This window comes from Oncorhynchus kisutch, unplaced genomic scaffold (genome assembly GCF_002021735.2).
Source record: "Oncorhynchus kisutch isolate 150728-3 unplaced genomic scaffold, Okis_V2 Okis07a-Okis12b_hom, whole genome shotgun sequence".
NCBI lineage: Eukaryota > Metazoa > Chordata > Actinopteri > Salmoniformes > Salmonidae > Oncorhynchus > Oncorhynchus kisutch.
The window spans coordinates 1883609-1898395 of record NW_022261984.1 but is presented as its reverse complement, the minus strand read 5'-3'; the positions used below and the strand labels follow the sequence as shown (position 1 = coordinate 1898395).

General features: G+C 44.2%; 1 protein-coding gene across 1 annotated transcript in view; it reads right to left on the bottom strand.

Moving 5' to 3' along the window:
• Positions 1-11930: 11930 nt before the first annotated feature.
• Positions 11931-14787, bottom strand: part of LOC109876369 (proline-, glutamic acid- and leucine-rich protein 1) — an 18139-nt gene continuing 15282 nt past the window's right edge. Inside the window, exons 5-6 of the mRNA XM_031814557.1 lie at positions 14689-14787; positions 11931-13931 (exon numbers count right to left, since the gene is read on the bottom strand). The exon at positions 14689-14787 is cut by the window's right edge and continues 63 nt beyond it. Coding sequence (XP_031670417.1) covers positions 12838-13931; positions 14689-14787 — 1193 coding nt within the window. The 3' untranslated portion in view covers positions 11931-12837. The remainder of the gene's footprint in view (positions 13932-14688) is intronic.

Genomic DNA, 14787 nt, shown 5'->3' with positions numbered 1-14787 from the left:
CCCATATTTTTAGAAATGTTTGCAAATGTATTGAAAATGAAATATAATATAGATTTTACATAAGTATTCACATCCCTAATCAATACTTTGTAGGAGCACATTTGGCTGTGATTACAGCTGTGAGTATTTCTGGGTAAATCTCTAGGAGCTTTCCACACCTGGATTGTGCAACGTGACCATTATTATTTTCAAAATTCTTGAAGTTTGTCAAATTGGTTGTTGATCATTGCTAGACAACCATTTTCAGGTCTTGCCATAGATTTTCAAGTAGATTTAAGTCAAAACTGTAACTTGGCCACTCAGGAACATTGACTGTCTTCTTGGAAAGCAACTCCAGTGTATATTTGGTCTTCTGTTTTAGGTTATTGTCCTGTTGAAAGGTTTATTAATCTCCCAGAGTCTGGTGGAAAGCAGACTGAAACAGGTTTTACTGTTTTGCTCCACTCAGGTTTTCCTGTTTAGCTCCACTCAGTTTATTTTTCTTCTGAAAGACTCTCCAGTCCTTAACGATTACAAACCATACTGTATGATAGTGAAACTCTTTATCACAGTGGATTAGAAACACTGGCCACCACGTGACTCCTACCAGCCTTAGTCTGATAATATAATACATGATATGACTCCCACCAGCCTTAGTTTGATAAAATAATACATGATATGACTCCCACAAGTCTTAGTGTGATAATATACTACATGATATGACTCCCACCAGCCTTGATAATATAATACATGATATGACTCTATATCATATTACATACATACATACCTACATGAACTATTATACAACTCTACAGCTCTACTCTATTCCACAGGAGGAGAGAAAGCATCACACAGATCATTAGATACAGAGACAGAGTCAAAGGAGGCCCTCTGGTGGACGGAGTACTAACGACAGGTACAACTGTAGTGTTGTGACAGAGACCTGGGTGGATGTAGTACTAACTACAGGTACAGCTGTAGTGTTGGTGACAGAGACCTGGGTGGATGTAGTACTAACTACAGGTACAGCTGTAATGTTGGTGACAGAGACCTGGGTGGATGGAGCTGCATGCTAACAGACAGTCAGAGGAGACTACTGAGGTATAATAACAACAGTTTGAGGAGCTGCATGCTAACAGACAGTCAGAGGAGACCACTGAGGTATAATAACAACTGGAGACTGTGTCCAAGATGTTGTTGTTTCCAAGGTAATCATGTTCGCATATGCAGATGCATGGACGTCTTTTTCTGGGTTGCATCCGGTTTACACAGCCCAACATCACATGCTCACTAGCACTCAGTGGGTACAGGGAGCAGAGCGAGGCTCTCCAGAAGGTGGTACGGTCTGCCCAATGCATTTACCGGGGGCACACTGCCTGTGCTCCAGGACACCTACATCACCCATTGGCACAGGAAAGCCAAAAGATCAGCAAGGACATCAACCACACTGCCTGTTCCCCCCGCTATCATCCAGAAGGCGAGGTCAGTACAGGTGCATCAAAGCTGGGACCGAGAGACTGAAAAACAGCTGCTATCTCAAGGCCATCACTGTTAAATAGCCACCACTAGCCTGGTACCACCCGGCAACTCAACCCTGCACCTTAGAGTTGCTGCCCTATATACATAGACATGGAATCACTGGCCACTTTAATAATGGAACACTAGTCACTTTAAAGATGTTAACATACTGCTTTTCTCATCTCATATTTATATACTGTATTCTATTCTACTGTATTTTAGTCAATTTTACTCTGACATTGCTCGTTCTAATATTTATACTGTATATTTCTTAATTACATTATTTTACTTTTAGATGTGTGTATTGTTGTGTATTATTGTGTTGTGTATTGTGTACTGCACTGTTGGAGCTAGGAATTAGCTTCCTATTTCGCAACAAAGCATCCTTCACTCATGCTGCCAAACATACCCTTGTACAACTGACCATCCTACCAATCCTCGACTTCAGCAATGTCATTTACAAAATAGCCTCCAACAAACTACTCAACAAATTGGATGCAGTCTATCACAGTGCCATCTGTTTTGTCACCAAAGCCCCATATACTACCCACCATTGCGACCTGTACGCTCTCGTTGGCTGGCCCTCGCTTCATACTCGTCGCCAAACCCACTGGCTCCATGTCATCTACAAGACCCTGCTAGGTAAAGTCCCCCCTTATCTCAGCTGTCATTTTTTTGTTCTGCAATTGAGATGTCCAAAACACACACAAGATGGCACCAACGCAACATGCAATTCGTGATTGGCTCTTTAGTGCAGTAGCCACTAGCTTGGATGACGTAGAGGCTGGTGTTAGCAAGACTGTGTAGCAAAAAGAAAGAACAGCAGAGAAATTCCAAGGTCAGACAATAATTATAGGCTATTTGCTACAAAAACCTGACTGCTGCATTAAACAGACTACTTATTATTGAGACTACTCACTATCAGTCATTTTCTCAGACAATCTTTGCAAAGCTTTCAAATCCAATTGTATTTGACACATGTGCCGAATACAACAGGTGTAGACATTTCAGTGAAAGGCTAATTTACAAGCCCTGAACCAACAATGCCATTTTTAAAAAATAAGTAAAGAAAAATATTTACTAAATAAACAAAAGTTAAAAAAATTGAAGAGCAACAATAAAATAACAATCACAAGGCTATATACAGGGGATACAGGTACAGAGTCAATGTGCAGGGCTACAGTTTAGTCCAGGTAGTTGAGGTAATATGCACATGTAGGTAGGGGTAAAGCGACTATGCATAGATAATAAATAGCGAGTTGCAGCGGCGTAAAAAAAGGGGGGGGGGGAATCAATGCAAATAGTCTGAGTAGCCATTTGATTAGCTGTTCAGCAGTCTTATGGCTTGTGGGTAGAAGCTGTTAAGAAGCCTTTTGGACCTACACTTGGCACACCAGTATCGCTTTCCATGCAGTAGCATAGAGAACAGTATATGGCTAGGTTGGCTGGAGTCTTTGGCAATTTTTAGGACCTTCCATTGATGCCGCCTGGTGTAGAGGTCCTGGATGGCAGGAAACTTGGCCCCAGTGATGTACTGGGCCGTACGCATTACCCTCTGTAGCACCTTGCGGTCAGAGGCCGAGCAGTTGCCATACTAGGTAGTGATGCAACCAGTCAGGATGCTCTCGATGGTGCAGCTGTATGAATTTTTGAGGATCTGAGGACCCATGACAAATCTTTTTGGGGGTTAGCACCTCACACCCTGTTGTAAATCAAGAACAGAACATCTCCCTCTCCAATGTTCACTAGAGGAATATGCCTTTGTTTCACATACTTTTTCCCACCAAAACACTAACACGTTCTAAGGTGAATACGGGAACAATGTTTCTAACATAGAATGTGGGGAATGGTCAAAAGCAGTCTAAAGAAGATTGTCATATTGTGTGTTATTTTGTGATGTCATTAAAAATGTTCTAAAGGAAATACTGTAACTTGAAAAGTATACACACTACATGTACGAAATGTCCATCCTCTGCGTTGCGCATGCTATATGAAACCTGATGAAAGTGTTTTTGTTAAGAGAGGGTTGTGATTTAGAAACTATAAGAGGAAATGAACTGTGCACAGTAAGTAGTCACCGCCCCCTTGAGTGTGGTCAGAGAGCGTGTCAGCCTGACGAAACCGCCCCTTTTGAACAAACTGTGTAAAATGATGGGTTAAGAATTAACATATCAGACCAGAGAGACATAGAGCTGCAGCTCACGTTTAAAGTGGTTTGAACTCTGAATCTCAACACGAGGTAGAGACTATAAAGTCACCCCCCGGACAATCACTGGTACGGCTGATTAGCTGTCCTTAGTAAAGTATCTAGAAAAGTGAATTACAGTAGAACCATACTACTACTACTCAAAACCACCATAGAACGCTACTCTCGTCACCCCACTGGGAACCATCGACACGGCTGGCTAGCCTATCTTCAAAGAAGCATCTTCTAGAGCGAATGGAAGTAGAATCAACTCTGCAGTTCTGTTCAGGACTACACGACAAGTCACCGTATACCGGACGACTGCAGAGGAGAACAGTAGAAGACGGGTGGGGACCCGTTTTGGACAATCATAGCTTTACAAACATATTCCAGTCTGTGATAGCAAAACAGTCCTGTAGCTTAGCATCTGTGTCATCTGACCACTTCAGTATTGAGCGAGTCACTGGTACTTCCTGCTTTAGTTTTTGCTTCTAAAAGTTTATTCCCCTCTGGTTGCACGTGTAACATGCTGGTAGAAACTTGGTGAAACGAATTTCCCTGCATTAAAGTCCCCGGCCACTAGGAGTGTCGCCTCTGGATGAGCATTTTCTTGTTTGCTTATGGCTTTATACAGCTCGTTGAGTGCGGTCTTAGTGCCAGCATCGGTTTGTGGTGGTAAATAATATTTTTTAAATGTAACCTTTATTTAACTGGGCAAGTCAGTTAAGAACAAATTCTTATTTAGAATGACTGCCTACACCGGACGACGCTGGGCCAACTGTGCACCGCCCTATGGACTCCCAATCACGGCCAGATGTGAAGCTGCCTGGATTTGAACTAGGTACTGCAGCCTCTTGCACTGAGATGTAGTGCCTTAGACCACTGCGCCACTCGGGAGCCCAATATAGAGAGCTATGAAAAATAAAGATAAATAGTGTGGTCTACAGTTTACAGTTTACAGTCTACAGGTCTACAGTTTACCATGAGCAAAACCTTGAGACTTCCTTAATATTTGATTTTGTGCACCAGCTGTTATTGACAAATAGACATAGACCGCCACCCCTTGTCTTACCGGAGGCAGCTGTTCTGTCTTGCTGATGCACGGAAAACCCAGCCAACTGTATATTATCCATGTCATCGTTCAGCCACGACTTGTGGAAACTGTTTTAATATCCCGTTGGTAGGACAGTCTTGAACGAAGCTCATCCAGTGTATTCTCCAATGATTACACGTTGGCCAATAGGACGGATGGTAGAGATGGGTTACCTGCTAATAGCACAATTGATTAGAAGCCTGTCACGCCCTGATCTGTTTCACCTGTCTTGTCTCCACCCCCCTCCAGGTGTCACCCATCTTCCCCATTATCCCCTGTGTATTTATACCTGTGTTTTCTGTTTGTCTGTGGCCAGTTTGTCTTGTTTGCCAAGCTTACCAGCGTTCGTCCTGTCAGCTTCTGTTTTTTCCCAGCCTCTCTTTTTCTCGTCCTCCTGGTTTTTGACCCTTGCCTGTCCTGACCCTGTACCCGCCCTCCTGACCATTCTGCCCGTCCCTGACCCTGCCGGCCGTCCAGTACCTTGCTACTACTCTGGATTATCGACCCTTAACTGCCGTGACCCTGTACCCGCCCTCCTGACCATTCTGCCCATCCCTGACCCTGACTGCTGTCCAGTACCTTGCTACTACTCTGGATCATCGACCCTTGTCTGCCGTGACCTGTTGTAATGACATTGTTACTTCACACAGTCTGCACTTGGTTCTTACCTTGATTCCTGATAGAGCCCGTAAAAAGGCAGTCATCTCCTCCGGCGCCGTTCTCATCCATGTTCAATGCTGTGCAAGCAAATACAAACGTGCACCTAGACTAGTGTTTGTGCAGAACTTTGCAACATTTATTTCCACACAAAATCCACAGTTTGTTTCATAATAATCATTGTGGACGACCAAGTCCAATATGGTAAAAACCAGGACCTGTAGGTGAGAGAGTGACATAAATATTCAACCTAATACACAATGAAGCATCTGAAAAAAGCACTGGTTGAGATAGGAAAGAACCAAGTCAACAACGTCAGTACAGAGTACAGTTGTAGCATGTGTTACACCGAGAGATGGATTAGAAATCACCATGTCATTAAGTCTGTATATTTGCTACACACAGGGAATACAGAATGAACCAATGAGATATTCATAATGTCACGTTTCTGAAAAAGGGGCTGAGACTCGTCAACGGACAATAGCATCAAATTAACAAATATCACCATCAATAAGCGTTAAGCTTTAGGAAGCCTATTATAATCAATAGCTTTATTGATTTATCATTAATATGTTTATTATAATCAATACCTTCATCATGAATATGTTTATTATAATCAATAGCTGCAATGATGATACATACAGTTACACTGGTGACAGTGCTGTCCACCTTCTCTCTCAGAATCAAACATGCATGATAGACAGAAGAGACAGAATTGCAATTACTTGTACAGTAGCATACCCTCAAGGAATACACATTGTTCAATATAATTAACTAACAGTCACATAGTTGCTATAGCTACATGTATATCACAGTTGCTATAGCTACATGTATATCACATAGTTGCTATAGCTACATGTATATCACATAGTTGCTATGGCTTCATGAACCGAGTGTACAAAACATTATGAACACCTGCTCTTTCCATGACAAAGACTGACCAGGTGAATTCAGGTGAGCCAATTGAGACATGGATTGTGTATGTATACCATTTAGAGATTGAATGGGCAAGACAACAGATTGAAGTACCTTTGAACAGGGTATGGTAGTAGGTGACAGGCACAACGCTGTTGGGTTTTTCACGCTCAACAATTGCCTGTGTGTATTAAGAATGGTCCACCACCCAAAGGACAATCCAGCCAACTTGACACAACTGTGGGAAGCATTGGAGTCAACATGGGAGGGGACTCAATATTAGGAAGGTGTTCTTAATGTTTTGTAGTCTCAGTGTATATCACATACAGTTGAAGTCGGAAGTTTACGTACACCTTAGCCAAATACGTTTAAACTCAGTTTTTCACAATTCCTGACATTTAATCGTAGTAAGAATTCCCTGTTTAAGGTCAGTTAGGATCACCACTTTATTTTAAGAATGTGAAATGTCAGAATAATAGTAGAGAGAATTATTTATTATATTTCATCACATTCCCAGTGGGTCAGAAGTTTACATACACTCAATTAATATTTGGTAGCATTGTCTTTAAATGGTTTAACTTGGGTCAAACATTTTGGGTAGCCTTCCACAAGTTTCCCACAATAAGTTAGGTGAATTGTGGCTCTTGACAGAGCTGGTGTAACTGAGTCAGGTTTGTAGGCCTCCTTACTCGCACACGATTTTTCAGTTCTGCCCACAAATGTTCTATAGGGTTGAAGTCAGGGTTTTGTGATGGCCACTCCAACCAATACCTTGACTTTGTTGTCCTTAAGCCATTTTGCCACAACTTTGGAAGCATGCTTGGGGTCATTGTCCATTTGGAAGACCGAATTTGCAACCAAGCTTTAACTTCCTGACTTATGTCTTGTGATGTTGCTTCAATTTAATTTTCGTTCCTCATGATGCCATCTATTTTGTGAAGTGCACCAGTCCCTCCTGCAGCAAAGCACCCCCACAACATATTGCTGCCACCCCCGTGGTTGGGATGGTGTTCTTCGGCTTGCAAGCCTCCCCCTTTCCCTCCAAACATAACGATGGTCAATATGGCCAAACAGTTCTATTTTTGTTTCATCAGACCAGAGGACATTTCTCCATAAAGTACGATCTTCATCCCCATGTGCAGTTGCAAACAGTAGTCTGGCTTTTTATGGCGGTTTGGAGCAGTGGCTTCTTCCTTGCTGAGCGGCCTTTCAGGTTATGTCGATATAGGACTCGTTTTACTGTGGATATAGATACTTTTGTACTGGTTTCCTCCAGCATCTTCACAAGGTCCTTTGCTGTTGTTCTGGGATTGATTTGCACTTTTCGCACCATAATACGTTCAACTCTAGGACACAGAACACGTCTCCATCCTGAGCGGTATGACGGATGTGTGGTCCCATGATGTTAATACTTGCGTACTATTGTTTGTACAGATGAACGTGGTACCTTCAGGTGTTTGGAAATTGCTCCCAAGGATGAACCAGAATTGTGGAGGTCTACATGTCTTTTCTGAGGTCTTGGCTGATTTCTTTTGATTTTCTCATGATGTCAAGAAAAGAGACACTGAATTTGAAAGTAGGCCTTGAAATACATCCACAGGTACACCTCTAATTGACTCAAGGCTGTCAATTAGCCTATCAGAAGCTTGTAAAGCCATGACATCATTTTCTGGAATTTTCCAAGCTGTTTAAAGGCACAGTCAACTTAGTGTATGTAAACTTCTGACCCACTGGAATTGTGATACAGTGAATTATACGTGAAATAATCTATCTGTAAACAATTGTTGGAAAAATTACTTGTGTCATGCACAGAGTAAATCTCCTAACCGACTTGCCAAAACTATAGTTTGTTAACAAGAAATTTGTAGAGTGGTTGAAAAACTAGTTTTAATGACTCCAACCTAAGTGTATGTAAACTTCCGACTTCAACTGTAGTTGCTAAAGCCTGCTGTCAGTCAATGGCAGGATATATTAGGAAGTCGGTGAAACATGAGACATTCTTCCCTGCCTGGAGCAAAACCAACAGTCTTAAGACATCCTGGCCCAACAGTGTCATATTCATTATATACCAAGCGGTAGAAAATGGACTGAAACAGAGAAGGTCTTCCTTATTTTGGCCAATAAGAAACACTTGTCGCCCCCCATTGCAAAACATTTTGCTACGGTGCACCCTAATGAATATGACCCATCTTTCCATCAAATGAACTTGGCACTACTGTACCAATGCTTCTAATTAAATTCTCAGGGTATACAAAATAAAGGTAGTAGCTAGTAGTACAAATATAGAGGAGGCTATATAGTATCAGAAAAACAGGGTCAACATCCAATCGCAGTCATAATAACTCGGCGAGGTAACAGTCTGACATTTTTGCCTTGGCCTATCAACAAAGGGACTGGGCGGGGGGGGGGGGGGGGGGGGGGCATAGCCTGGTTCCAGATCTGAGAAGACAGCACAAACAGATAGTGGACCAGGCTAGAAGAAGCATACTGTTCATAGGAAACAACTGGCAGCTGACAAGGCAAAATAAATGGTCATAGTCACAAAAGGAGCTGCTCTGAGGTCAGCTTTACTTCTCATGTCCCAAAGGTTAAGATTAGGAGTGGGGGTCGAGTCAGCTGGTCTGAGACCTGTAGTTAAAGGGTACCTTTGAAACAGACATGGTTCTTATTAAAATGCAGTTTCACAAGTCATTGATCACTATCGACAGGTAAATGTTGTCATTATAACAGGTTTACAACTTGATTACAACCAGTTTTCAACCTATAATGATCAGAGGAAGGGATAACAGTTAATGCCATTCTATTGCTAAACATGTACCTTTTCTTTTGCACGTCTCGGATTTCATAGTTGTACTGCGAGTATCTTTAAAAAAGAGACTGCTGAAATAGTACTGCTGAACATGGGTTTGGGTATACGACTAGAAGACAACCACACATAGGACAGTACTACATAACATAGGAGAACCCAAATACTTAGTCATGAAAAACAGCTTCTCCGTCAGCAAGACACAGATGAGCAATGAGCCCAATGGCTGTTCATGTTCTCTCTCTCTCTCTCTCTCTCTCTTTCCCCCCTCTCTCTCTCTCTTTCTCTCCCTCTCTCTCTCCACCCCTCTCTCTCTTGTTCTCTCCCCATATCTCCCCCCCTCCCACGCTCAGCTATGCGGCTGCACTGACTGACGTGATGACATGACATCATGCTTTGTGATAGTCTCTGAGTCCCACCGTTCACACGTACACAATGTTTTCTTTAACCATACAGGATGTCTGAACATGGAAATCTGGTATTAAAAAAATACATTTTCCCAGAAATGTCCACCCAGGTGAATGAGCCAGTGGGAGCGAGTGACTCATCAGCAATAACTGTAATTATACATAAGCTGCCGAATAAGAGCTTTACACAAACACACACTCATGCACACACACATAAACACACACACACATGCACACATAGTGGTGAAAGAGAGATGTAGAAAATGAAATGCAAGGATCATCTCCTGTCTGTGGTTGTAGTCACACTAAGAGTTAACATGCTATTTCTCCAGCCCAGATAACAAGATCTCCATCATCACCTTGATGCTAGTCGCAGAGAATAGTCCAACTGGTTACAGTATTAAAGTATCAATCTACTGTAGCTTTGAGCCAATCTAGAGGTCAATAGCTTTGAAGTCAGGCTTGGGTCTCAAACAAGACTCAGTACATGGGAAATCCATGGCAACCATTCCTACAGTATGAAGCCACTGCTTGTTACCAGAGAAACTAAATGTAGCCTTCAGATAACTATATATGTGACAATAACAGCAACATGAAATGAAACCTGTGATTTGTCTCATTTTCACACTACGCCTGTTCAGCACAATAACATTCAGCAGTATATTTTGATCGCTGTTTAAAGTGAGTCATTCTGTAATTGACTAGTGAGTACTCAATCTGTACTCAATCTGTACTCAATCTGTACTCAATCTGTACTCAATCTGTACTCAATCTGTACTCAATCTGTACTCAATCTGTAACAATCTGTACTCAATCTGTACTCAATCTGTACTCAATCTGTACTCAATCTGTACTCAATCTGTACTCAATCTGTACTCAATCTGTACTCAATCTGTACTCAATCTGTACTCAATCTGTAACAATCTGTACTCAATCTGTACTCAATCTGTAACAATCCTTAGGCGATTATGGTGAAATGGTTCTGTTGAATTAAAAAATAAATGATTCAAGATTATTAAAAATGAACAAACACACAACAGCAAAGCACACGAGAGAAAGCCCTGACACGGTTCCAGTTTGAAAAGCTCACAAAACAACTCCTCCATTCGCTCTAGGTCTAGGACAATATGGGAGAGGGCACTATTTACGATGAAACAGTCTAGATCACGACAACAGGGGCACTTCAATACAGATGACGAAAATCAAGTGCAATGCCTTGAAATCAAAGCTGTAACTTCTGATATTAACAGTCCTTCGTCCAGTTAGCACTTCATTTCCAGTTCAAGTTTTCCATTTCACTTCCTTTGCTTGTTGTTGCTAATATGCAAATTATTACATTCAATATCATAGGTGAAGGTTTAAAGTTAGAGTTAGGCTGTTGAATGAGCAATTGAGCAGATAAGGAAACTCCATTGAAGAGGACAGAGAGAAGATGGCGTAGATTGGGTAGAGAGCACACTAAGATCAGTCCACATAGTTCTAAACCTTGGGAGAAATACACACCACAATTCCTCTTTTGAAATGTCAGAATAGGACAAAGTCTGGATGTGTACTATCAGCTAACAGTGAAACAGCACTAGAATAGGTATCAGAAAACCAATGTCTTGGTGTGTTGTAACTGTACACACCACCTCTTTCTCAGTGTTCATATTCTTGTCACTGACCACTCAGAATCCAACGGACAGTCAGACAGTCTTGGAGTGATTTCAATGGCTCTTGTCCATCGTCATAATCATTGTTCATATCATTATTGCCTAGCAGATTGCCGATCGTCCGAGCAGCAGCGCAACAACAGGTCAATGTGAGTGTCAGACAGCGAGGTCAGTCTGTACCAGCTTGTTACTAGACTAGACCCAGTCTCACCTTGTCAATGACTGTACATCCAACAGCAACATCAACCACTGGCCCTCGTCAAAGGCAGGCTGCTCTGAGAGAGAGGGATGGGAGAGGAGGAGAGGAGGAGAAGAGAAGAGGAGCTAACAGTACTCTGATGGGAGGATGGGAGAGGAGGAGAGGAGGAGAAGAGAAGAGGAGCTAACAGTACTCTGATGGGAGGATGGGAGAGGAGGAGAGGAGGAGAAGAGAAGTGGAGCTAACAGTACTCTGATGGGAGGATGGGAGAGGAGGAGAGGAGGAGAAGAGAAGAGGAGCTAATAGTACTCTGATGGGAGGATGGGAGAGGAGGAGAGGAGGAGAAGAGAAGAGGAGCTAATAGTACTCTGATGGGAGGATGGGAGAGGAGGAGAGGAGGAGAAGAGAAGAGGAGCTAACAGTACTCTGATGGGAGGATGGGGAGAGGAGGAGAGGAGGAGAAGAGAAGAGGAGCTAACAGTACTCTGATGGGAGGATGGGAGAGGAGGAGAAGAGAAGAGGAGCTAATAGTACTCTGATGGGAGGATGGGAGAGGAGGAGAGGAGGAGAAGAGAAGAGGAGCTAATAGTACTCTGATGGGAGGATGGGGAGAGGAAGAAAGCGGGAGGTATTTTTGCAAAGCAAAAGGGCAGGTGCAGCAGAGCTTCAGACACAGCAGGTGGGTTGTTGTTGTGTGTGTGTGTGTGTGTGTGTGTGTGTGTGTGTGTGTGTGTGTGTGTGTGTGTGTGTGTGTGTGTGCGTGCGTGCGTGCGTGCGTGCGTGCGTGCGTGCGTGCGTGCGTGCGTGCGTGCGTGTGTGTGTGTGTGTGTGTGTGAATGTGTGTGTGTGCGAGGGAGACTGTGTGAACATTATGCTGACTTTATACTGTCTCATGCAGCTGTTGCTCCTCTTCCTGTGATGAAAGAGAGACAGAGAGGGAGAGAGAGAAACAGAAAGGGAGAGAGGGAGAGAGAGACAGAAAGACAGAGAGACAGAAAGAGAGAGCGAGAGAGAGTATAATTAGCAGTTTCACTGCAGCATTGGTTTCTCCACTTTGAGAAATAATAAAAGGTGTCTTTGTTCCCGGTGGCAGCACAGTGGGACAGAATGATAATGACCGTCAGAAAGATCAACACAGATAAACTGTCCGACTCCCTCTGTAACGACTTCCTTCCTCCTTTCAATTAGAAGGCTGTGATGATCCTCTTCCTCTGTGTTACTATGGTGACTTCACATTACTACAGTAAGCCGTTAACACAAGCAGGCCCATACTAGTTGATGTGGGCCTTGGCTTCCTTCCTGGTTTGAACAGTAGGGGGTGCTACTGGGTCAAAGTAAACACTTTTAAGCTCCATTGGCTCCATTTGTTGTCAGTCAAGTGAGTTTTGGTCACCTGACCAAATTATTTGGCCCTCATTGGCTGTCCTCATGACGACTCCACGGTGATGATGGCGTCCCCGCCCCTGGGGATGGCCGAGGAGGCGTGGCCACACTGGGCGACCTGCTGCGCTCGGAGGGAACAGTCCACACTGTCATGGAGGAAATCCGCCCCCTCCTCTCCATCCCCTCCTACAACTTGATCTTCTTCCACCTTCTTCTCCACATCCTCTTCCTCGCTCTTCACTTGGCAGCGGCACACTTCGATGCCGGAGTCGCCTGTGAGCCGGCGGTGACGGAAATGATCCTCATCCTCCTCTTCCTCCTCCTCTTCCTCTCTCTTCTCTTTCTCCACGGGCTCGAAGAAGTCCACGTTGGTGGAGAAGAGGGCGTGTTTGGGGGGAGACTGGGTGGGCTTGGGGGGAGAGAGGATGGAAGGGCTCTGTCTCTCTGTGACCCCACCCTCACTCAGGCCGCCCTCTACCCCTCTCTCGTCAGCCAGCACAGCCAGGGGGTCCATAAGGATGAGTGGAGGGAGTGGCAGATGATGTGGAGGAGGAAGTGGAGAGGGAGAAGATAGTTTGGGAGGGGGGAGAGTGTGAGGGAGAGGAGAAGACGTTGTGGGAGAAGGTGTAGGTAGAAGTTCAGGTGGAGGAGCTGGATATCCTCCTGGAGACAAAGGGGACCTGGCAGACACAACTCCCTCCAGCGATGAACCCTCCCTGGGGAAGCCTCTCAGGACCTCCCTCCCTCCTCCTCCAACCTCGCTACCGGGCGTGGAGGCATGGCTGGTATTATCCGTCTCGTAGGTCACCTGGACAGAGAAGGAGGTGCTGGATGGGGAGGTGAGGAGGGAGCAGGACTCGCAGGAGCAGCTGGTGTAGTTGTCTGAACTCTGAGATGAGGTCAGGCCACCACCGGTACCGCTGGGGCCCGCCCTGGAGCTAACCAAGTAGGAGGGAGGGCCGAGGGGTTGTTGCTGGTGGTGATGGGGGTAGGCTGAACCGTAAGGGGTGGCTGTGTAAGCGGTGGCGCCCCCCATCGCCCCCTGCAGAGCAAAGACGGAGCTGTAGGATGGAGGGGGTGAGGGGGGCTGGGCTGCCACCTCCTCATAGGACGGCAGCTTGAAGGAGGCCAGGAAACCTACAATATAACACATGACAGATAATCAATTTCATCTCCTAACCACTAGGGTTACATGACCAGCAATAGACACCAAACTCCAAAATAGTCCGTGTGCAGCGCATTCAAAAGTCTTGTTTTTTCATGATACTTCCACACTATGAGGTTGAAATGACACACTGAAATGGACAAAATTATGATAATGCCCTTTTTGTGTAAGAGCTGTTTGAAAAAGAATCCTGGCATTTCAGCCTGTTCAGGTGGGATGGAGTTTTTGGCCCAGATCATGACATCACAATCAGATCTGATTATTCTGACCAATGACTAGTCATCTTTTATTTGCGTATGTATCCTCCTACTTTGGAGGGGTACTAGAGTCTAGACGCTCCTATGCGCCAGTCAGGGTTGTGTATGTAAATACTGTATATTAACATTTGTATCAAGACGCCCACACAATCAGACTGAGCATTTCAATGGCAAAAGGAGGCTCAGGAAAACAAATTATACAAAAATATATCCGGAGTTGTTTACATTTGAAAATAAAATTAAGAAGACTGCATCGGGGCTATAAGTTGTACTTCCTTGACCTTCCCTGGCACAATGCAGCCAATGGAATAGTCCCAAAAGTTCAAATCCAACCAATCTAGCACCCTAGACAGACTCAAGCAAATGAGCAAACATTTCAAATGCTATTTGAACCCAGGTCCTGCTAATAACACGATAAGGTGACGCAGACAATGAAAGGACCGGGGAGAGAGGCGAGCGTAGCTATACGTACTGAGGTCCAACATGGACGCAGGGTAGTTGCAGGCTCCGTGGTAGGCGATCAGGTTGATCTCCCTCTGTCTCTGCTGCTGCTGGACACGCAGCTTGGCCC